This window comes from Bactrocera oleae, chromosome 5 (assembly GCF_042242935.1).
Source record: "Bactrocera oleae isolate idBacOlea1 chromosome 5, idBacOlea1, whole genome shotgun sequence".
NCBI classification, from domain to species: domain Eukaryota; kingdom Metazoa; phylum Arthropoda; class Insecta; order Diptera; family Tephritidae; genus Bactrocera; species Bactrocera oleae.
Window position 1 is genome coordinate 37,082,122 of NC_091539.1, and position 26,134 is coordinate 37,108,255.

At 36.4% G+C, this 26,134-nt stretch overlaps 2 protein-coding genes across 7 annotated transcripts; both read right to left on the minus strand.

The window, feature by feature from the left end:
* Positions 1-58: 58 nt before the first annotated feature.
* On the minus strand, positions 59-4,892 carry SWIP (strumpellin and WASH-interacting protein). Its single transcript, XM_014240940.3, has 10 exons — positions 4,798-4,892; positions 4,203-4,735; positions 3,927-4,148; positions 3,112-3,870; positions 2,725-3,057; positions 2,372-2,651; positions 2,008-2,162; positions 1,084-1,510; positions 777-994; positions 59-713 (listed from the first exon to the last, which is right to left on the minus strand). Exons 1-10 carry the CDS (start codon positions 4,814-4,816, stop codon positions 222-224), a joined length of 3,438 nt encoding a protein of 1,145 aa, XP_014096415.3. The 5' UTR covers positions 4,817-4,892; the 3' UTR covers positions 59-221.
* A 3,880-nt stretch (positions 4,893-8,772) lies between these two features.
* na (sodium leak channel non-selective protein na) lies at positions 8,773-23,220 on the minus strand. 6 transcript variants are annotated; one of them, XM_036371567.2, is made up of 18 exons: positions 23,116-23,220; positions 20,409-21,612; positions 18,960-19,072; positions 18,655-18,765; positions 18,438-18,581; positions 17,086-17,343; positions 16,500-17,028; positions 15,653-16,398; positions 15,230-15,355; positions 14,789-15,154; positions 13,969-14,719; positions 13,587-13,886; positions 12,637-12,831; positions 12,209-12,572; positions 10,581-10,658; positions 10,242-10,515; positions 10,013-10,169; positions 8,773-9,940 (listed from the first exon to the last, which is right to left on the minus strand). In XM_036371567.2, exons 2-18 carry the CDS (start codon positions 21,495-21,497, stop codon positions 9,218-9,220), a joined length of 6,324 nt encoding a protein of 2,107 aa, XP_036227460.1. In that variant the 5' UTR covers positions 21,498-21,612; positions 23,116-23,220; the 3' UTR covers positions 8,773-9,217. The 6 variants fall into 6 exon arrangements, with proteins under 6 accessions (XP_036227460.1, XP_014096422.2, XP_036227458.1 ...); XM_014240947.3 differs by having other exon boundaries at positions 10,007-10,169; XM_036371565.2 differs by having other exon boundaries at positions 15,230-15,367.
* Positions 23,221-26,134: the final 2,914 nt, after the last annotated feature.

Here is a 26,134-nt window from a genome sequence, read left to right on the forward strand (position 1 = left end):
AGTATTTCAATATACATGAACACTTTAAGTTTACACAGATTATTTAACAAATCAGGTATTTGTAATTTCAAATATATTTTATTCATAAAAATGTGTATTATGATTCTGCTATAATTTTTTTATGGTATCAACTACATATATAAATGTAAAAATATAAAATGTGTATGCGTTAAATTAAACAAAAAATCACTTACAATATATAAACACTTGTATCACTTTAATTATTGGAAAAATATTTTCGCGCTGCACAAATTGCAATAAAGCAAATTGTATTCCATTTGGTGTGCGTTTATGCGGCGTTCGGTTAATGCCAGCGTTTGTTGCAGCTTTTCTGTTTCGTTATTTTGCATTGCCAACGCAGCTTTAGAATTGGCTTTTGTGCCAGTGCGTGTGTTCGTCGACTTCTTTATGTCCTGCAACATTTCCTGTATCTTAAGGCGCTCCGCATTGAAGCGTTCACGCACCGTTGCGAACCAATGTAAAGCATAGAAATCATCCATTTGATTTAATAATTTTAATATGTATGCTAAGCCGACCGCGAAACCATCATCGAAGAGCACCGCCTCCTGACGATCCTTCTTATTGATCTTCTCTTTGACGCTCAACATATGCTCGACATAATTGAGCGAGAGAGCCGGCACAATGAGAAAGAAGTTTTTCAAATGCAGATTATGTGGATTACGAAAGAACGGTTGGAATGCTTCAACAAGTAACTGTAACATTTAACATTTGAGTGAAAACTTAAGCATAAATTACAAAAAAAAAATGTTGCTTACTTTAAAATAATCCGTACTATCTGAGAAGCTTTTTACCAAATTATTAATATTCACTTCGAAATTCTCCGCCGCTTTCACGGAGACATCGTCCAATTTCTGCTCATGACAAGCAGCGGCAAATTGCAAATTCTCATCGAATTTAGGCAAATATAGGCTGGCGCTATAATTGGCATGTATGCTACCGGAGCGTACTAAGCGTATATAACCCATAGCGTTGCCTGTGCGTTATGCGCAAATATTGTGGAACATGTATTTGTAAAATATGTATATAATATAAATGAAGAGAAAATTCGTTCAAAAAACTTACCCACATGCGTTATGACCTTTCGGAAGAGATCCATATAAGTTTGTCCATCGTTGGAGAGGCCCAGCTTGCGTATATCTTTATTGAAAGCGTCGGCACGCTCGTACGCGTATACAGGATAACTTTTTGCCTGTTTGCGTTCGGCATATGCGCGTAGCTCTTTCATAAGCCGTGATTTGATTTGTTCATCGTAGAGAAATTGTGAGAAAGTATAAAATTTTTGTCGCAAAAATTGATATGTAAAATTGACGGTAGTATTTATGACACCGGTGCCGTGTGTGCGTAACGAATTGGCTACATGCCGTATGCCAATCGAATCTAAATGCTTATTGGCGCTCCTTTGTTCAACGAATATTTGTGTATTCATGTTATAAACGTACTTCGAGACGAATATATGGATTTTACGCATTATTTCTAAAATATCGATGCCCTGAAGAAATATTGCAGACCAAAAATATGAATTAAGAAGGGAAGCTAGTCGAGTTAGAAGCAAAGAACAATGAAGGTGCTATTATTATTTGTTGAAGGGATGCAAATTCGAGTGGCAAAAAAAAAAAAACCTTAACCTAGCCTAAAAAGATCTTTATCTTGATTTTTATTGGTCAGCCTGAATGGCAGCTATATGCTACAGGCATCCGATCTGACCAATTTGCTTGGAAATTGTAGCGCTGCTTGGAAAATAATCTATATCGAATTTCGTGAGGATACATTGTCAAACATAAAAGTTTTCCAGCTACATATATGCTATAGTCGTCAGATCTAGGGGGTTCCGAAGCAGATTCCTGCGAGGCAAATGATGTGTGCAAATTTTCAGAACGATATCTCAAAAATTCAGGGACTAGTTCACGTTTATATAGATAGGTGCCTAAATTGACTCAGCTCGACCCGTTCCCACAACAGTCGGGTCTAAGTAACCAGTAACCATACCTGTTCTAATGTTTGATTAGGCAAATAATCCTCTACTGGTTTTAACATTAAACGCGTGTTAGCCAGATGACGCATCTCCTCGTAGGTCTTCCAGTCATGCAATGATATGGTGGTAAGATTATAAAACATGGCGCTTAAATAATTCTCGACGTGATCTGGAAACAATAGTTTATAATTAATTCATTTAAAATTACACAAAATATCTAGGCAGCTATTGTAATGTTTAAAGTTTTGGAATCGCCGAAAACAACAAATAAAATTATATTTTAAAAACTATAAGGTCATTATACATTTAACTATTTTTCAAAACATTTACAATCTGGCTTTAGTTATACCATATAATTGAGACAAAATCTTCACTAACCTTTTAGAATCACATAATTTCCATTCAATTTAATGGGGCAGGCGTTAATCAAATCGCGGTAGTCATCAATGCCATGCTCAAATGGACTCATTTTCTCCAACTGTAAATTGGAGTGCACTTCCAGACGCAAAAACGTTTCGATTTGTGCACACAACTTGCTTACAATTTCGCTGCGTAAATTATCGTAAGTCACGCGTTCCAAACATTTAGATAATTTAAGGTCCTTCAAGTCCAATAGCTCAAAAGCATTACCACAATCGTTGAAAGCATGTAGAATATACTGTAATAGGACGGGTTACATATAATAATCTTTGTAGAATATACGGGCAATTCTCAATAGGGCCAATTTCTACCTGAAAAGAATTAAAGTCCAACTTTCGTTCAACGACTTGCTTCAAGTACGCTGAAAGCACTGACTGATGCCAATAGATGAATGTCGTATCACAGAGCTCATGCATGTTCGACTGGAAATCGGCTAGAATTGTTATACGAGACATAAGCAATTGAAAACGCTCGCACTGATCTTGCGGCAATGTACGATTGTTGAGATTCGTTGCATTCACCGCTAGTTTTGTGAGTAGAGTACGGGTTTTCGTTGGTGGACCCGTCATGCACTTCTCAGCGATGCGCAATGCGGCTAAAGCGTCAACGTTACGATTATGCATTTTGGCAGCCGTAATGCGTTTCTAACAAATAAACGTGTAATACTTTTTATTTGATTAAAAATTTCTTTTGTTTACCTTGCACAGGTTCAGCAGATGCAATACTTTATACTGTAAGTATTGCAAAACACATTGTATCACCTTTGCAATGACATCCATGTGCTCCTGGAATAGTTGTTGTATATTCTTCAGCAATTCAATTAGTTTACAGATGCTTTGCAGTGTTATTTTGGTCATTGGTGATTGTAAAGTCACGTGTGCATTTACTAAACCTTTGATCAAACAACTTATTTGCGATGCAAAACGCAGGCCAAGTAATAGTAAAGCTGAAAGTTCTTTGAACTGTTGTACGGTGAGGTCGAATGGACCTATGCTTAATGCTTTGCGTACATTTAGCGTCAAAAGCAGCACTTGCGAACAATAATGCCGGCAATCACGAGGCAGAGTTTGCACGCGTGTATGTAAATAATGTTGTTGAAAACGTTTTCCATCTCCCAAAAGGCGTTCATGTGGTTTTACCAGAGAAGCGGCATGGCGTCGCAGGAAGGGTGTTGGCTGCCAAGCTACATTACCAATTAGTATAATACCTTGATGCTTTTGATTGAGCTCTAGAAGTTGTTTTACATGTTTGGTCTCGACTTGTCCGCAGAAATCATGAAAAACTACACAGAATGCATTCAGACGCACAAGTAGTTTGTGATCGCTGAACTCATTCACATCGCATTTGTTTATAGTCAACAAACACTGTTTCATATACTCATTGCATTGGTTTGTAAGTTGGCCAATACCCTTCGGACCGACCTTATCCTTTAGTGCAAAAGTGCTATCGAGGAAACTCTTAAAAGTAGATATAACAGTAAACAAGATAATATCAAAAGATGCAAAGTGTTTACTTGGAAGATAGTGCCTGAGAAAAGAAAATCGAATTCCTCTAAGCAATTTCTTAAACCAATCAGTTCGCTAGCTGTGCAGAACTCCATGTGATGTCCATTTTGCGCTAATGCCTCTACGGTTTTCTTGTAAGTCTGCCAGAAACGGCAAAAATTGGAGCCAGCCAAAATTTCATTAAATATAAGAATTTGCAAAAGCAAATCTGCAAGGTAATCGAATACATCCTAAAAAATTTACACAAAATTAGCAAAATCCTTATAATATAGAACTGTATCTACCACAAAGCGAAACTCCAAATTTTTGTTATCTTCCAGTGCACCGTAGGCTCCACATTGGTGGAGCAAATTGTTGCCCAACACAATGCAACGCTGTAATAAGAATTGTATATCACAAACGAATTGCATAGATTCACTCATTTGCAGTAAAATTTCATTGGTTTGCCTTGCGGCATCTGGACCACCATTGCCATCTTCATCGGCAAAGAGTGTACATAAATTTTCATCAATATATATAAATTTGATTTGCATATGTTGTGCTTTGCGTGTTAAGGTATCCACCTCAGCGCAAAGATGAGCGAATGTAAGCAGCGTTTTGTTTAGCAAACGATCAGATTCGAGTAATCGTAGCAATATAAGCTGTTCCTGATTAGCCGAATAGTTTACTTCCACAAGAGGTTTGGTCAAAATCTTAAGAGTGGGTGGTGCTCGAGCTGATGGCACTTGTGTAGTTTTTTGCGATAGTTGCTGCAATTTCTTATCATGCAAGTCAAGGAATGTACCAAAATTTTTCAACTGCTCCTCAGCTGATGATACTGTTTTGATAAAAACGGAATTTCTAAGTTGTATTTTCTGATCAGTGATAATAATTACTTACTTATTGCCGCTTGATCCATCTTTATCTACTGAAACAATATTGTATAAATTGTTGCACCCAATTTTTTACAGAAATGCAGCAATTACAAAATAAAGATGAAATCAAAACAAAACACAAAATATACAAAGCTGCCACATTGCTATTGTTCTAATCCCAAATAAATTTAATGTTTAAAATTTTACTATTTTTTAATGTATGCATAGTTTTGTCATTCTATAAATAATTTTCTATATCTTGTTTGATAAAATATTATATTTACTTAAAATTTAAATAAAAAAAAAAGAATTAGGTATGCAATTAAAAACTAATTTAAATCTGCAACTGCAACTCTGCATCTATTGACACAGTTTTGACAATAGCGAATTAAAATGAAATTGGAAGAGAAAACTTATTTCCTCCGGATATTTGCTGTTGAGTAAAATTTGTATTAAAGTTATTGTGAAAGTCTAAAACTATAATATTTAGTCATCAGACTCGTTATCAAAAAAAAAAAAAAAATGGAATACCAATATTGAAACGGCGGTCCGGTGTGATTATCAAAAAAGTACAATCCGCATAAATTTATCAAAATGGTAGATTTTTTTTGTTAAATATTTTTCTTTCTATGTGCCTTGGTTACCTTTTATATTTCACTTCATTCATAGATTTTAGAAAACAACGACATTGCGGTTTTTAATCGTTTCGGAAAAAGTTGTTAAAATATTTACCATTGATTGAAAATATTGTAATTACAGTTATTCTAGTACCGTTAGATCTACGTTATAATGTGATTCAAGCCAGGACCTAAAACAAGGAAAATATTCATTCAAGAACATAAATAATATTTATTTTAGCAATTAAAATATAAATAACATATATGGAATAAAAACAATATTACATTTTGTTGTTATCATTGAGGCTGTAAGAAGCTCATACCACAAGCAAGGCGTGCCAATCATATGATCATACTCCCAACTAGTGTAGTAAGCCAGCAAGATGTGTGAAATGTCCGCGAAAGCATAAGACCATAGAGTGTCAACAACCTGATCACTATCAACCAAAATGTTGCAACTGTGGTGAGACTCATCCTACAAACTATGCGTAGTTGCGAAAGAACTGCAAAAGATTCGTGACCAAAGAACTGGTACATAGAAAAACGACACACATGCTAAAAATTCGTTTGACAAAAATGGAAAAGTCTCCCAAAAAGCCACAACACTTCAAGCAATTGCTGAAAAGCAACAGCAAGTAGGCTTACGTATTTTCACGTTGTTAAAGAGAGCACAATGATTCTAGCATTCTTCAACAAATTTTAGAAAGCCTTACAAAACCAAATGAGTTTACCACTTGCAAAGAGGCTTCATAAGCTTGAGTATAAAAACAATAAATAAATATAACTAAATCTTTAAAAAATTTTGCTATAGAACGCAAACGGCCGTATGAAACAGCAAAATGAGCTAGAAACAATGCTCAATACTGAAAAAATTGACGTATTCTTAATATCTGAGACCCATTTTAGCAAGCAAACTTACATTCAATTCAGAAACTTTGAAGTATATGCAATACTATTGTGTAATAATTGTGCATTATAATTAGAAGCAATGTCGTCTCTAGAGAAGAATTTCAAGCAATAACTTTAATTAGCTGAACACATAGACAACGACAAGCGACAGGCAGCATCTGTTAAATATTAACATACACGTTCTTATAGGCACAGTTAATTAGACAGCAGCAAAACTTCACTGCAGTAGGCTTGCAGTTGTCGCTGTCTCAAAATTAAAACGATGTCTAATATTGCCGACGACAATGGGCAGCTGTAGTGTTGCCACTAATATGACGACAGCGACAACCACTTGTCCCATACAGTGGTCAACAGTCCCCCAAGGCATCAAATAAAATGCGATATTTATTTAGAACTAATAAATAGCCACAAAAACTGATATATAATGGGTGGTGACGCAACATACCCACTGGCGCTCGAGGCTTATAACCACAATGAGCAGATAGTTATTGAAAGCTCTTTAAACGACTAGGTGAAGTACAAGTATAATGTCTACTGGTACACCTATTTACTGGCCAACAGATCCACTTTGAACACCAGATCTTATTGATTTTGTCATTACCAAACATATCTCTTCAAATTATATGTGCATTGAAAATGGTTTGGATATGACCTCTGACCATTCACCAATCTATTTAACACTACACGAAAGTGTTGTTATTAAGGACCCACCACTTACACTAACAAATACAAACCCTGATTAGGAATACTTTAAGTAAATGTTGTCTGATGTTGACAATCACGTCAAAATTAGTTGTAATTCCGAGCTAGATAGCGAGATCTTGAATTTGACAAACACAATTCAATATGCAGCCTGGAGTAGTACACCAATTACAAGAAACGTCACAGCAGAACATAAGTATACCAAGGATATTAAAGAAATGGTAGCAGAAAAACTCCGATTACGCCGAAAGTGGCAACAAACAAGATCTCCTTCTGACAAAAGTTGCCTTAAAAAAATATGTAAACAACTTAACAGTAAGATAAAAGCATTTAAAAATACAATTCTCAACTGTTATCTGAAAAGTTTATCTAATGACCATAGGAATGATTATTCACTTCTGAAGTGTACAAAAAACTAATCTCGAAACGTTAATCAGCATCATCCAATCAAAAAGAGAAATCAAATGTTTTTTAGGAATGCCTTAAAAGTGTCTTTAAACCATATGACACATCTAAGGCAGCTGAAATGGAACCTAATGATTACGACAATTACACTGAAATCCCTCTAGTAACTACAGATGAGATATGTGTCGAAATAAAAAAATTTATGTCTAAAAAATCATCTGGGTTGGACCTCATTACCAGCGAAATACTAAAACAGCTTCCTCAAAATATTATAAGTAAAATTACTGCTAAAATGAACGCTACTTTCAATTTACAATACATATCTATTTACTGGAAAACTGCAGAAGTGATTATGCTTAACAAACCTGGAAAGCCAGCAATGATCTTTCCTGCTACGCGTTTTAACAACATAATTGAAGAAATGGAACCGATACCGGTGCATCAGTTTGGCTTTCGAAAAAATCACTCTACTATTGACCAAGTGCATAGAATTACTTGAGATATTGAAAATGCTTTTGAAGAAAAAAAGTTTGCTCGGCCGTCTTCTTCGACGTTTTCAAAGCTTTTGATAATACCAAAATCATATTACAATATCTTAACATCATACATTTCGGACCGATTTTTTCGAATTAAACACGTAGATACATATGTACTCCGATTTAAAGGAAATTAAAGCTGGTGTTCCTTAGGGTAGTGTGTTAGAACCCATTCCTTACCTACTCTTTACGTGCGATCTACCACACGATGGCAATTGTATTACAGCAACAATTGCAGATGATACTGATGATGATGAAACCACTATAAATCAGTACATATTGATTTCACTCACAACAATATTAGATATATGCCACTGTTTATTAACGGTGTACAAATACTATATCACAATAATGAGAAAGACCTGAACATGACCCTGTATACAAAACTTAGATGGAGTGCACATGTCAAAAATAAATAAATAAAAATGATATGTATTGGCTTTTGGGCCGAAACTCTGCCCTAACCACATCTAACAAAATTATTCTTTACAAGCAGGTGTTCAGACGAGTTTGGACTTATGGAATCCAGCTTTAGGGTTGCAGAAGTCCATGCACTGTCGCAGAAATCCAGCGATTTCAAACAAAAATTTAAAGATGTGCATTGGTGTTCTCGCAGCCATGATTTTTAACGTGATCTCAGAATTGACTCAGTTCCCGCATTAATCTATAAATATGCCAAGTCTCGTATGAATGACTTATGGACTTTCTCACCATGTAAACACTGAGCCTTCAGGGCGACAAGAGCTGACCCATTGTCGTAATTGGAAAGAAATACTTAAACACAAAAAACCGTATCACCTTATACAGTAACCAGACTCAAACGCAATTGCATTTGTACTATACAATAAACAAAACAAATTGTTCGTTAGTTTATTTTATGTTATCTAGTTACAATGGCAATGAAATAAATGTAAAAAATTTTAACAAATAACAATTTTCACAACATATTTTTATTACAAAATTAAGACACCTATGCATAATTGTATTTCCACAGTTTTCTAACAATTTTGTTTTAAAATTATTCAACTCTTTTTAACAATAAATTGTGCTATATCATTCACTATTCAACTAAATAAATAGATTTTTGGCTATTTGGAATTTGTAAATTTGGCAATGTGCAAAAAAATACATAAAATAGAGCTCTAATATAATTATAAATTATTATTCCCGTACTTACTAACCTCACACTTATTCTATACTCACATCCACCTAAAATATTTTATACTCTTCTATTTAATAACAAGTCAATACAAAACGTACAAAGAGCACACTCAACTCAACCTTCATCGTCACTGTGTAGTGTGCAAATCACCTGTTCCTGCCACCAATCGTGCACCTCGTAAACTGCATTCGCTTGATTATTAAACGGCAATAATTTACTACCCGCAATAATGTGACCCATAATCGCTGATGGACTACCCAATGGTCCATGCTGTTCACCAAAATGATTCACCACATTTGGGGGATAATGAAATTGACTGCCATCATTGTTACCGGATGCGAAAAATCCCGACGTCCGATTCAAGTCGCGTTTAATTGCAGAACCGCTAGCAGCAGCGACTGGTGGCAAGATAGGTACTGCCGTCATTGAATTTTTCTTTTTTTGTTGACTACTAATATGTAAACGCTCCTTGTCCGTAAGTGTGCTGCGTTGTTGTGGATCGGATGTGGTGGGTGCTAAATACTTGCGACCCGTTGAGCTGCCCGTTGAGTCCGAACGAATCAGTGCTTGTGCGCGTTTGGTGCCACTTATGACACGTTGCACGCCATGCGCCTCACCAGTGGTGGAGACAGCCGCACTACCACTGGCATCTTTTTCTTCATTCTCCGTTGAACTAAAGGTGGGCGAAAAGGCATCACTAGTCGGTGGACCCGCCGCAGTTGTGCTGCCAGGTGGTTTCTCACCGCCGCTGGTGGGAGTTTTATCCTCCGGTGTCTTGAGTAGCATTAACTGCTCATTTGTGGCGCGCAAACCGGCAATTAAGGAGTTTTGTTGCTTCTAATAATAGCAAACAAATATTATTTTTTAGTTAATCTCAACATTTTTAAAGCCGTTATAGCTTACACTTGCATTTTGTGCACGTATCTTCTTCAGGCAACCCTCCAACCAAGTGCGTATAGTCATCTTGGCGACTTCTTCCTCTACCAAATATTCGAATTCCTCACGCGCCAGCAATTCCTCCAATTGCAATGCTTTACGTATATCCACCGACCGATAGGACAGCATGCTGCGTTTCCACAAAAAATTAAATTGTAGCACTTCTTTCCATTAATCGATATTAAAATAAATTTATACTTACTTAATCACGTCGTGAAAAGTCACATCTTCACCATTATGCAACTTATCCAATTCATAGCACATGTACTTGAAGAGCAATCGATCCTTCTGTGGATCACACTCTAGACGTCCTTTTAATAGACGTAATATGAATTTCACACGTCGAACAGGTATAACGCCACGTTGATGTATGTCCACTATGTTCCATGTGTTCTGGAAATTGCGTATGTCGGCATACGAAAGCAAAGCATCCTCTTCGTTTGAGTAGAATAATGAAAAGTTCTCCATGATAATAGCTGTAATAAGTGAAAAATAAATTATCATTCTTATATATGGTATTCTATTTTGCAATATAACTTACCCACGAGTAAATTCAATACAATATACGTAATAATGACGTAGAAAGTGCAGAAGTATACCAGGCTAGCTGTGAAATTACCTAAGGATTAATGAAAATAACTTTTTAGTTTGTAAAGTAATAGAAGTTTTTAAGAACAAAATACCATTCTCAAGCCTATATTTGGGCTTGCATCTGATCAAATTTGACCCGAACTGACAGAAATAAACTCCATTTTCACATATTTTAATATACATTTTTATTATCGCCTACAAAATAGACTCTTGAACCACTTTAAGCTTGGCAACGCTTAATCCGGACGGCATTCAGTGCTTTCAGTGAATTTTGGTGTTTTCGGTTTCGGCTAATTTTTGCAGTGGCATTGTTGGATAGTTTCGACGTCATATCGCCACCAGTGAGTCGATCTATAGAAGTGGTTGAGATCCTCTCATATCTTTCTGATGCCAACAAGAACATTTTCAGGCACTGTCACTTTTTCGATGTTATCGACACAGAGATGAATAGATGATGGCGATAACGTATGAGACGTGTTTTCGATGACTCCCCGACCTTCACAGAACGCTTTATGCCCCTCAAATACTTGCGTTTGTGATTAGGGAGACTACCCCAAAACACTTATGCAACATTCTGATTCTGATACCGATAGCTGTGATTCCATTGGAAACACAAAATTTCAAGCCAAATTCACTTTTTTCCATGGTAAAAATCGAAAAATCTTTACTAATTGTCTGGGTCAATTTTGATCAGATGGTCAATGGGTTAATAATACTATGGCTTCACTAGTAATAATAAGAGATCCGCATATTTTAACAGTACATGCTGACCTCATTCAAAAACTGTTTCTTAGGAAATTTTTTGGGTCGAAAATATACTCAGGGGTTCAATACAAGTATTAACTGCTTAGGTACGACCACTACTTAATAACTTTAACAGAATTCATAATTCTACCCGGCTTTGGTTTGAAAATTTTATCAACTGAGTGGTAGGGATCAGAGAAAAGCCAATAGAGTGAGGGGACCTTGGTCCCGTGTTTGTATCACTATGGGCCTCCTAAAGGTCTAGGTGTGTCGAAAGACAGCCACTCTACCTACCTACCTAGTAGTAGGGATTCACTAAACTCCTTCTGTTCCTCGTTTTAATGTATCCTCTAGACAAAATGCGAGAATTTCTACTAAAATTTTTTCACTTGGAGTGACAATAGGTTGTGAAAAATTTAGACTAATAAGGTTGAACATTAAATTTGGTAGATTCTTCATGGATTCACGTACTGATTTGGACAGAGTTGTCTATATTCTATGCCAAATGGGGTATTTTCATTAAGATTTCAATTTATTTGATTTTCTTTTGCGACAGTCAAATCCAAATTGATATATTCTGCTAAAAACCTCATTAGGACTCAAACAAAGCCTCCAGGGCTTTGACAATTCCTATATCTATTTATTGGAGGTTTTGACAGAATCTTGCCGACTTTTGTAAAACTTTTGTCTTAACCTATATTATATGAATACAAAAAATGTTATGTTATGTTATTAATTCTCAATCAATACACCCCAATTACTTTATCCAAGTTTGAAACTTTCCTCAACGAATGTCGGAATATTATTAGTATTTTGTCAATTAAAATAACTTACCACAATCGGTTTCCCAATAATTTTTTCCTGGCGTACAATATGGTGGTTGCACCATGCAATCATGCATAATCTTATTCCAATCTTCTCCGGTCACAATACGAAACAGCATCGCTACGCCCGTTACAGGAGAACCGAAATTTGCACGTCTACCAATACCTTCACCATACTTAACAGTACCGAAGAGTATAGTGCCGGCCAAGGCATAGAAGAATACCAACAAAAACATGCCAAATATGATAAAGAAGGATTTACAAACCGACACGCCCACAGTCAGCATAAGCATTTTGAGTGTTGTGTGTTTACCGGTTATAGTGAAGAAGCGTAAAATCACTACCATAAAACCGAAGAAGTAGGAGAGATCATTCTATAAAATAGAAAAAGATTAAGTAAAAATATAAGCACGTCTTAAAAACCTTTGAGGGCCTCACTCTTAATATAGTCTGCAGGAATATCCAAACAACGCCGGCCACAGTGACGAGTAAATCGTAACGATTTCGTCGCGATTGCCAGTAGCCACGTGGTGTAAATGCTATATTTTTCATAACCACCTCAATGACAAAAACAAAATTTAAAACCGCGCTGACAACCACCAAACGTTCCGTGTGAACTTCACCTTTAATCCACTGCAAAAAATACAAGAAAATCGTTAATCTCAGTTGCCCCAAAGCTATAATACCCATCATAAATAAAAAAGTTTCTATACAAGAACTTAATTTTGATTGGTCAGTTTATATGGCAGCTATATGCTATATTAATCCGATCTGAACAATTTGTTTGGAGATTATATATTTGGATATATATAGACTGACAGACAGATGGGCATAGCTAAATCAGCTCGTCACACTGATCATTTATATATATTTTTAATGGGTCTCCGACGTTTCCTATAATCAGTAGGATCAAGTGGTTTTAGTTGCATGCATGAAATATAGGTTTTTATCTAAAATGTTTACATGGAGGGTCTACAACAAGTATCTCAATTATATATTACAATAATATATACATATATCCCTAGTTATACCGGTCGTAAGTTCAAACTATATACACGAATATTAAAAGCCTCAAGTGAAATCCAAACTAGTATTACGAATCTATGTATTTAACGATCTTGAACTTTATATCATATAATATATTTAGCCGCAGGTTGATAAAACTTATACTCAACTTAATCGGCTATCAAAAGCAAGTCGAACTTGGAAACCAATTGATCCAATATGACAAATTATCCATAAAATATTAAATTGAGGAATAACATATAATCGGAAGAATATATAAATCTATATATATATATATAACAGTCCCATATTGAGGTCTATTTTTATCTGATCTCGGCTTCGTCTTGATTATTTCACAATTTCTTGCACAACTTCATATTTACCGTTATGGACAACAGCATGCTGTTGATCAGCACCACTACGGCTATAATACGTTTAAAGATTATATTCTGGGTTATGTCGTAAGTGAAAGCGCGAAACTTTCTGCCATCCGGACGTGGCGGTAAGTGCAGAGGCTGAGCAATCTTCAAACGTTTTTTCAGGTCACACCAACGACGCTGATCGACCGTCAACAGAGCGGTACCTTTATTCTCCGAGTAATTAGCGATCACTACACCCACAAACAAGGTCAATCCGATCATACAACCTAAGAAAATATAGATGTGTATGTAAACCGCATGGATCTGAAAATGGAAGATACAAACAAACAGGTATAAAACACTGTAGAAACACTAATAAGAGTATGAAAATGAAACACGCTCCTACCGGTCCAACAGCTTTGATCAATACATCGCGCACATCCAGCCAACCCTTAAAGGAGAGCACTTCAAACAGCGTCAGCATCGCATCACCGATATTGTCAAAATTGAATCTGCGCGGATTAGCCCAGACACGTGGCACCAACATCGACGGATATGACTCATTATTACCGGGTGTCAATTTCATTTTCGTTACAAACACACGACGCATAAATACACCCACACAATCTTCACGACGCATAATGGTCGGATCATTACAACGCGCCAAGCGACCACCATATAACTGTACACCATAGCTGGCGAATATAAACATGAGTAGTATAAGCAATGTGGATACGAGTAAGATCTCTTTGAAGCCGCGACACAACTCATAAACGACTTTGCGCATGTGTGGCACCAGCGTGAAAATACGCAATGGGCGTACACAGCGCAAAATCATCAATAGTTGTGCGCCAGAACTAGTCGGTATCTGTTGGGGCATCCAACAGAGAAAGGATGTGGATACAACATAAATGAAGACATCCAGCACTGCAGCTACATCCTTAATATAGGCTTTCGGTGTGAAGAAGAGACCGTCGGCAAGTATTTTCAAAGCCAACTCCAGACTCATAAATACTACAAAACCATATTCGGCTATTTGTAGAGTAGGATGATCCATAACGCGATAGCTTGGCGTTTCAAACATCATTGATATGCATGAAAGTGTCGTAACAAAGATCATAACCCAATCCAAGTAGGTGACCAAACCGAGAAAATTGCTGCGAACGGGAAGGAAAAATAAGTTTTTGTACACAAGAAATATAGCTAAGGCTACTCAAAGGACTTACTGCATGCTCTTATACTGCACTTTCCGTTCCTTGCCCGTTAGTGGATCCTTAAGGCGCGCATCGTAACGTCCATGCACGATCTTCTGACAAATCTTACGAAAACGACTCTCACGCGGCACCAAAAACAGTGGCGTATCGAAGAACGGATGATTCTCACGCAAGTCCTCTTCGCGTTGATTTCGCCTCATTTCGGCTTGTTGTCGCTTCGCTTGCAGTAGCTTTATGTCGAGATCATGCGGACGTGCACGTCCCGAATTGGCGCGTGGTGCTGCCGCTATATCACCATTTTCCATGAGATGTTCATAAGTCTGTTTCAATTTAATCGAACCGGAACGTACGCTACGACGTATGGAACGTGAACCAAATCTGGTGTAACGAACAGAAATTGAAGAAAACCAATACAAGATTAATGCGTATGCCCAATGATTGTTAGGAACCTACTTCTTTTGATCTACACGCCATGGTTTCGAATGTGTTATGGTGCCTTGAGACTTTAAACCCCCTTTGCCGCCTACGACAGGCAGCATAGCGGAGTCTCCAAGCATTAAACGCTGATTATTCGAATCACTGGAAAGTCGACTTGAGTAAGTCAATTTTGAATAAAAGTACACATATGTATATGAGAATTTTGAGCACACATTGCATGCGGGATAGTCTGTGTGGAAACATTTTGATAGGGATATGATAATTTGCGCCTTCTAAATATATACATATATATTATTATATCTATGGATACTAATGTCTATATTATTAATGGTATTCCCTTTGAGCTCAAATTGTTTCAACCGTAGTTTCCCGGCTTGAAAATTTTGCTGCCAATTATATGTACAATAGCATAAAGGCATTACACAATCTTTCGCTTACTTGATAATATGCGTGATGGCTAATTTGCGCAAACTGCTGCCGGCCGAACGCACCTTGGGCGTCTTGTTCATGATCCGCACAGGCTTCTGCTTACGAAATACTACATTCGACTCCCAACACTCCGACATGGGACGCTTACAGTTCTCCACAATGGAGGGATCATCGGTTTCCAACTCAATTACGAAATGTTTCATAAACGATTCACGTACTTTGGGTAATGTGAAATCATTCGGTATTCTATGCAATATGGTCATTTGTGGTGAGTCGGGAAACTTCTCGAAAATACGCAAACGAAATGGCAATGTTTCTTTAATCTCAGCGCTCTGTTCACGAAATTTAAGTTGTTTCAATTTTTTAATATCCTCATCCAGTTCCAAATTGTCCAAAATGACCGCCACGAACAAGCTGAGCACGATCAATGTGACGAACAAGTGGTAGAGTATAAAATAGACGGCCACTAACGGTGTAAGTGTTTTACTCGTGCGTATCATTGTTTCATCCATAACTTCAACCCAGGCCTCTTGCGTAAGAATCTGGAACATAGACATAAAAGCTTCCGGAAATGATTCAAATTTCGTAAAATCACACAGAAAGCAAAAAAGTTGCATAGAAATACTGGAGCTAATGATAAGCAAACACATAGTGAATATGATCAGTGAGCCGAGTTTCTTGCCCGGACCGAAAATCTTATAAACGAAGCCTTCAAGCATAGGCGAAGCCTTGATTAAGCGTACAACGCGCAGGACCTGCAAAGTGAAATATGAAACAAATGTTCAAAAATATTAAAAGTACAGATTCTATTGACTCCACAACACTACGAAATACTCGTACTTCTTTTTTATCTTACCTGAAAGTAAGTGAAGCCCGACAGATAAAACATTGGCACAATGTGTATGGTGGTGCCCACCGCCAAGAGCAATTCGAATTTATGTATGGAATGTTTATAATAGCCACGCCAACCCAAACAATAGATCTTGAAGAGCGTTTCCAAGTCCAAGAAAAATGTGAAAGCCATTTCGATGTAATAATATTTCTCATAGAAAACATTACGCGGGCGACCATCATGTTTAAACGTCATTGTGGCCATAACTATGCCATTAGCCAAGATCACGGTCATCACCAGCATGCGAAAGTAGGGTGAACGTAAGATCGCGTGACAGGTTTCAGGTGCCAAACCGCCATGTTTATTATCATCTATAGTCACCAAACGCCAACCAGAATCATTGCCGCTGAGTATCTGCGATGCAGCGGTCTTCTGTATGTGACCGCGAGCGCCCCACATCTGTTGGAACTGCACGCGAATCTCGTTGAATGTTTCCGTAATGACAGCAATGAAGACATTCTTCACTAGCCAAGCGAGGAAAAAAATCATTGTGCTGAAAAAAAGGTAAAGGTATTTGTAAATTTGACATAACATGCCTTTGAATACCAACCTGAAGTAGAAAGCAGCACGCCAAGCGGGCAAAGAATCGATAGCGCGGTACATTATAAAGACCCAACCTTCTTGCGAGGCGGCTTGGTAGACAGTGAAAATGCTCGTAGCAAAGTCCTCGAAACCGTTGAAGCCAATTACATAGCTACTGAGAAAATCCATTTTCATGCAAACCATTCCGGGTGAGCACTGATATCCAGAGTCCGGATCCATCGAGCAGAATGTATCAGGTATGGCAAGCGAATTTATAGTTAAAATGCTGAAATTCGAAATGATTCGAAAGGATGATATGGAAAACAATTTAAATGCTGTTTTAAAAAACCCTAATGTAGACTCATAAGAGCATTACCAAAAGCGGGCTTAAATAATGGCTATGCTCTTTTGTCTGGTCTTTTATGTACATACTTTTATAAATATTCTAAAAAAATTTACTGTGTCTACCTTATCTTGAGCTTTTGATAAATTATTGTCTGATTAACGATCCTTATAGAAAGAAGTTTTGAGTGATATTTTCTATATGAATCAAAAGTTAACTCGTATTTCTTTCAGTAAATTAAAAAAATATATTATTTTTTCAGCCGCTCTTTGCCAGAGCTGTATAGAGGAAAGCCAGGTGGAATCATCTTGCCACTTTCTCCTCTATCGCCGGCTTTTGCCAGAGTGATGTTGAAATATCTCGGTAGACACACCTTCGGTGAACCTAACGAAGTGGCTGGGATTGGAACAAATTTGTCTAAATATATTTGTGGTAACCTCCAAACGCTTTGTCGATCTATGAAGATCTGGGGATTAACTTTTAAGAATGTATGGGTAACACAAAGGACGATCTACGATCTAACTTATCTTTCAGTAAACTGAAGTTTCCACATTTTGGTGTTATTCCATTTATTAGCCAATAAACTAGTTCTGCTCTTCCTAAACCCTGACTACCCAGTAAAAGGTTTCAGACACAAAAAAAAGATTTCCATGCAAGGTCTTTACTTTGATCGATAAGTTTGTATGACAGCTATAACCTATAGTAGTCCGATATCGGTGGTAATTCCGACAAATGAATATCTTCTTGGGGAGAAAAAGACGTGTTCGATATTCCAAATTGATATCTCAAAAACTGAAGGACTAGTTCGCGTTTATACAGACGGACATAGCTAAATCGACTCAGATCGTCACGGTGACAATTTATATCTTGTGGGTTATACAAGCTTAGTGGCAAACTTAAGGTATATGTATGTTTAGGCTATAATGAAGTATACTTGTTGTATTCCTTCAATTTTTATATATTTTCATCTCTTGCTTCCTTCTCGCCGGTTTCATTCCTTCACTCTCTTTTAAAATTAGTGCTCAGAGAATACTTACGGTCTTCCCAAGTAGTCGTACTCGGAGTTGTTCATCACGCAATGGTTTTTCAACTCCCCAAAGAATTGTACACCCAGTAATCCATAAAGTGACATAAAAAATAGGAAGAACAAGGTCACGTTGTAGATCTGTTGGCTCGAGCGTCTGTAATACACCGAAAATACATATATAATTAATATGCAGACATTTTTTTTAAATTATAATAATTTCTACACACTTGAATATTTGATTAATGCGGCTTTTTGGCATCGAAAATTTCAGGAAGACTCGCAGGAAGCGTATCATAATTAGAGGGCGTGGTGCGCGTACAATTGAGATGTAAGAAAATCTAAGTAAAAAATATTAATAAAAAGTAGTAAGTTGGGAACGATTGAAATTGAACTGTTTCGGAAATTTTTTGGTAATTACAAATGCGCATTGATTATTCAATTCAAAACAAAACTTCCGAAACATTTCTTATATAAATGTACACATAAGAATCAGACTAACTACTTGTAGTTATGAGGCGTAGTTTCAACTTACTTGGGCACAATTTCTAAAACTTCGAATATTTGTAATATAATCGATATCCAGAGAAAAAATACCATTGACGCATCGAATTGACACCAATGATCCTTTAGATATGGTACTTCACCCTATAGCAATTCATTTGTATGTAAAGTATATGGGGGAAAAATGTATGATTAGTAAAGGCCACATTTTGAACGATTTGGTAATACCTGCTTCGAAATGACACTCATGCATACATGCATTAATATACACATATTTATATACAATTTTTTATGTAATCGTTGCAAACTCGATTCATATGACGCTTACGCAAAATGGAGTAGGACAATTATTACATACAAACATATGTTTTGAAAGTGACGACATCAATAACGGTAACAAACTTGAGCAAATCAATCTGATCATAAGATATAAGGTATGTGAGGACATTAATAGTTTCTTAGTCTTTGTAACACTCTAAAAGTTCCTCCGGGTTATACTCCGATTATGTTTAAATAAAAAAGCGATTTCTTATTTTCAATATGACAACTTTAGACAGCATTTTGTTAATAAGCAATAATATTTATGTTTATTTATACGATTTAATTAAGGCTTAAATGCCAATGTTTCTGTTTTTAACCAATAATACTTTTGCTATCCGTATTTCGATAGGTAATGATCCAAATTTTATTAGTTACACTGAACATGTCACTTCTAAACGAAATGCATATCAACTCTTCATGCCTTTAGTGCTTTCAGCGAGTTTTGCTATTTCGTTTTCGCTTCATTTTTGGAGCGCCATTCGAGATTATTGAACAGTTTCGACGTCATATTCATAAACTCTCGTGTCGTCATTAGTTAAGATGTGTTTGATGAATATATGGTCTTCAGCTACATACATTGTGACAACGATTTTCAAACTATGTTTTTTTAACTTTTTCTATGTTATCGTCATTAACAATGGTGGATGGACGACTCCCATGAGAAAAGTTTTCGATGACTTTACGAGCTTCACTGAAGTCTTGTGCCACTAAAATATTTGTCTTCGTTACAAAGAAGACTCGATATTAAGTTTTTTTTCTATAGTAAAAATGGAGATCAAATTTCACAAGATTTTATTCCAATTAAGGAATTTTTATTTATCATTTCGGTTTGCGCGCGCAGTTTATATAGAACAGTTAAGTGAAATTCAAATCGGTTTTAAATTGAATTAAGGTAATTATCGATTAATTAATATTTAGTACTTCATTTTTCAATAAGTGCAGTTAAAATAGATTACCTTTTCATTTTATAACATTTCTAGACAACAATTATATAAAGCTCCATTCGAACAAAGGCTCACAAATAGAGATAATTTCACATACCTATGTCCCTCCATACCTTATGTTATATTATTCTTTCCGATGGATTCGTTCAAGCTCGCTTAACATTTAGTTATTGTTGTGTTCAATAATTGATCTTCTACCTAACCATAATACTTACATGCAATACACCACGTATATGCATTTTGGCAATCATTTCGGCGGTGAATAGCAGCGTGACCGCGGTGTCCGATGCGAATGTTATATACTGTAATGGGGGATGCCGCTCGAAAGTTTTCGGCGTATTCAATGAGACTGAGGCCAAGGATACTAAGGCGCATAAACGCATTAGTCGCCTTACCCACAGCTTATTCACCCATTCAATATCGGCACTTTCGTTAAGCGACTCCTCGGGACCATAATCGGCCAAAAACGGTTCGCCCCCCTTGAGGCTTTGCTTGCGGCCGAGCATCTTATTACCAATGCCCGTTGCTAGGCCCAGCCCAATAGGGGGGACGCCAGTTATGGCTGCGCTGCTTGGGCCCATCGTACTACTGATGCCGCCACAGATGCCCATACCAACACCACCGCCAATCGCACCGCCGCCAACGCCACCAATACCGCCCATGACACCAGCACCAATGCCCGCACCGCTGCCGCTACCGCTAGCGCCAAGACCACCACCACCAGCACTACTATTACCAGCCGTGTTCGAAGACACATTTTGATTATGTACACCCAATTGACCGCCGGCTATGCCGGTACCACCACTTGTTGAAGTGCCCAACATTGGACCCATTGTGGGTAGCAGTGCCGGACCACTACTGGCGCTGCCGCTGCCCGAATTCACAACTGACGGACTATTAACGCTGCTGGTTCCATCAAAGCCATGTCCACTTTGTGCAGATGCCGAAAGTGATGCGCCAGCCTTGCGTGATATGCGCGATAAGCTGCCCGAGCTATGACCTTGGCTATAACTGCCTCCGGTATTGAAGGTGAAATGACTGTGACCCGACGTATGATGATGGTGATGTAATGATGAGCGAAATTGCTGTTGCTGTTGATGGGGATGTGAATGCTGCTGCTGCTGATACTGTAGACTGTGCCCGCTGGAGGAGCTGGTGCTAGCTGGTGGAGTGGTAATTATGCCGCCGCCACTTGTACCAGCACCAACACCACCGCCAACACCGGTGGTAGTCGCCGATATGGAGCTAGTGTCGCTACGGTTACTTGCAGCTCCTAAGCGACGCGTATGCAATCGGTCAATCATTCAAGCATGCAGATTGAACGCATTCTACGCGACCGAACGCCAAGATTACACAGATATTAAACGAACTCCTCGTGTGCTTGTTGTCCAAAAAATAGGGTGTGTAAAAGGAAGACAGCTGAAATAACAACAGTTAAATGTTATAGTTTTTATTTTTTATCTTTTATAGAGTTGTGAAACCAATTAATCAACTTAAAACTTTGGCAGGGGTTTGTGGAAGCTACTTCTATAATAAAATTGAAAGCCCTAAACCTACTTTGAACAGCTGCGAGATTTTTGGAGAATCTTTTCATATCAAAAGTAATCTCCGATATTTAAAAATATTTATTTCGAAGCGATTAAAAATTAATCAACCTAATTATAAATAATAATAATAATAATAAAGAGGGTGTAAGACCCAGACAATTGGAGAAAGTCAATAACCTGACTAATATTTAAAAATCCATACATTTGCAACCTTTGTTAGATATGTACTTGACCGTAATTGCCACAACAGCCAGTTCTTCCATAACGGAATTGACCCGGGTTTTATCCGGTCAAGGGCTAATACAATATTTCGCCGATTTAACCATTTTTGGATTAATAAGTAGCAAGTCACACAATTGAACTTGCATCGAAATATGAAAACCGTTACAAAAACAGATACTTGACCCAGCTTCCTCCCAGATTTGTAGTATGTACCTTTGTATTATCCATTGAAATGGTGGATCCTAAAAATTTTAAGCCACCATTATGATTAAAGAATTGTATAGTTTTTATGCATAAAAACATTTGTAGAATTGTTATTATCTACCGAAAGACCACCGCTTTTAAATCATCATAAGTGTTCCGGACACTAAATGGCATTCAAAATAGTTTAACGCCCTACCAGCACTTGAAATTTCATTTGATTTCGAATTTTTAGCTTTCTCGATGTTGGAACAGGTGTCTGCATAATGTCTATAAGTTAACTGAATATCACATAAACTACTTGTCCTTGAAAGACATAATTTTCTCATTTAGATTTGTTTCTCTTTGATCATATTGTTACTATTAAGCAAACATATTGCCTAAATATGTATGTATATGAAATAAATGTAACGTAGTCAACTATACTTAGTTATTTATACTCGTAAGTAAACAACTTTGGAGCACCACAGACCTTGCGTTGGACGAAGTGCGGCTGCTTGTAGTTATATGTCTTATCAACACTCTCTTTCAATCTAAAAACCAGACAAACTGCTCTCAGACAGCTGTTTGCTTCTTCCTCAACATGGAAATTCATTTGAACTTCGCCTACCCCTGTATCCCTATGTTTTTGCGTATACTTTTCTCTGCGAAAAATCAATACATCCAGGAAAGGAATTATAATTTTGCCAAAGTAATTTTTCTGCATTTAAAACATATTTAGTTAATTAAATTTGCACTTTTGTTAAATTATAAGTAACTTTTAAACAAATTTCAACAATTTTTCTTTAATTTTAACACACTTTCTAACCAATTAGACACAACTCAAAGTTTACACGCTCTGAAGTATGCTATGATTTTTTCAAAAACTCTGTCTAAAATTGCAATTGATGGACAGGAAATTGCAAATAAGCACTTTTATAGTACTTCCAAATTAACTTTCCTTACAATTTACCTAAAGTTTACACAAGTATTAGCAAAAATAGTTTTGCAAAATATTTACATGGCCAAATTTTCACTTCGTTCTAGCCAAAATGTCCGTTTCGTTGGTGGACAAAATCAATACTGATAGAAGCGTTACATGCGAATGGGAACTTAACCGACGCATTCTCATCTTTGTGCTGACACAGACTTTGCATATGTATAACGGTATAGAGATAACGGCATACTTATCTGTTCTGACCAAAAATAATACGTTAATACATGTATACGTACATAGGTGCAGACTGTAGTGAATTTTTCATTCATGCTCGTAAATTTGCTTGTTGTCATTGAAGTTTTTGCGGCAAATTGGGTCAACGACACACACATGCGCATACCGAGAGTGGGAATAATATAACGGCTTGCTATTGTTTATTTACTTTTGAAAATTTGTACACAAAAAACAGCTGATCGCTGTTGACATATAAAGCCGGTTGCCGGGCTGTTACAGCCAAGCAAATCAATACCAAATTGTTGCAGACGATACAAGTTTTGTATATAACATTTATGTATGTAGATGTATATATAGAAGTGTATTTAGTCAGTCTTGTATACAAAATAAATCGCATACAGAGTTGTTGTTTGTCAACAGTAGTGCACAAAACATTTGAGACTTATTTTTGTATATACGACTGTATTAGTGTGACATAATCATATACCTACATCTGAAAATAATTATTAAAAATCGTCAAATTAAAGCGAGATTGCATCGATTACGAAATTGCGATATTTATTACTGATCGGCTTCACGTATTATTATCCTAATTCTAAACTGAAAAATTAAATAATTGTATTATATTTTATAATGTACTACATTTTTTATTAGGATACTCTTACTACAAAGTAAGAATGAAAATATCAGAGTTTCGTATTGTTATTACAGTTGCATGTTAGTTTGGCCGGGGGAGATTGATAAGCCAACAGATGTACATGTACTCTTCAATAAATATTACTAAATATTAGTTAACTATACGTTAGACTTAATAATCCTATTTTCATAACGCTTTTTTTAGGTCTCAATCAAAAGAAAATTTGCACAAGAAACATCTCAGCTTTTCGTGGTGCAATTTCTGTTTTAAGATTTCACATATTTTGAATGAGCGCAGATTGAATGCATTTCCCATCAATAAATTCATTAATTAATTCGTTATTTATGTGAATAATTAATAAATCAGATATTTATTCATAGCTGTCGATTCAATAGGCTTTCATTCCCGCATCGTGCATGGAAGCACTATTTTACACAAATTTTTCCATTTACAATCCCAGAAAATGGCTATAGTAGCCAAAATCTGTTAATGAACATTTATAGAATCTAGAAATACCACAACTACCGCACCAATATGAACATCGAAATCTTTTAAGTCATATTTAACAATATATTCGTGGAAAGTGAATATATTTCTGTGTGTGTGATTTGAGGGCAAACTTTGAACATCTCTGGATACTAAGGCGGATATTTTTGTATTGTTTAGGTATACTCTCTAGCCATCGACTCATTAAATAATATTTAACTAGTCTAGACTAGACTATAGTATTATCTCTATAGAAATTCATCAGATGTTCGTAAGTGGCTTAGTATTAAGTTTACAGCAAAATTACAGAGAAATTACTTATTTGTTAAATTGGTTCTTCAAAAAAAAAAACCGTATTCGTAACATTATTGAAGGTAACTAATCGAACCAAAGTTCTGCTATTCTCTCAGAATGCAATGGCAAATCGCCAAGTCGAGACAAATTTGCGAAAATTAATTTGCCATTCGTAGAAAAAACATAAGGCCGTTGATTTTTCATATAACATCAATATCGTTTTCTCTAGCAACCGTCTTGATATTTCCTAAATGTGGAAATTTTTAAGTTTTTAGAAAAGACTCTACTACCAGGTGTGCCGTTCTGACAAACTGCAAAGAAAAAAAACAATGTAAACCGATGATAACTTCGGCTGCACCGAAGCTGTAATACCCTTTACAAATACAAAAGTTTCCATATAAGAACTTGATTTGGATCGGTCAGCTATAGTGGTCGGATCTGAACAATTCTAAGGAGATCGTACCTTTGCCTTTGATAATAATCCATGCCAAATTTCATGAATATATCTTGTCAACTTAAGAAGCTTTTCATACAAGGACTTCATTTTGATCGATAAATTTGTATATTATTTGTTTTGGTTGCTTTGGGGAGCTAAGTTTGAAAAAGATATTTCGTAAAATAAAGAAGTTTTCTATACAAGGACATGATTTAGACCGTTCAGTTTGTATGGCAGATATATGCTATAATGATCCGATATATGCAGTTCCGACAAATGAGCAGCTTCTTGAAGAGAAGAGGACGTGTATAAAATTTTAGATCGATATCTCAAAAACTGTGGAACTAGATTGACTCAACCCGTCATGCTGATCATTTATATGAATACTTAAAGGTTCTCCGAGCTTTCCTTCCGCGTGTTACAAACTTCATGGTCAACTTAGTAAACCCTCTTAAAGGTATAAATATTCTTTGAAGCGTATTATTTCGACGAAGTGCAAAATCAAAAACATTTATGGAATATATTGTATATATGTATATATAATACTGTAAATTATTGCATGGGCCGTAAGCGTAGACAATGATTCAAAACAGGTTTCCAAAATTCTGCAGCAAAGCTAATATACATATATCAATATATATTTGCAAGATTTTGTTTGCCAAAGAAAATATTCTCATCGACACTTCATACCAGTACACATTTTTTTCACCAAATTATTCAAATTATTGTTTTGCATTTAATATTCAAAGCAGATGACGACATTTTTTGACAACAAGCGCGTTTAAAATATACTAAGTATACAATTGTTTGTATGTCATGTATAAAAATAGCAATTTCGTGGTTATGACAACATGGAAGTACGTGAGGAAGTGCATGATTATACTATTATATAAAAATCTTTAAAGTAAACCCATAAATTTCGCATTCAATATTTCAATACTTGCATGTTAATGAAAATATTGTAATAA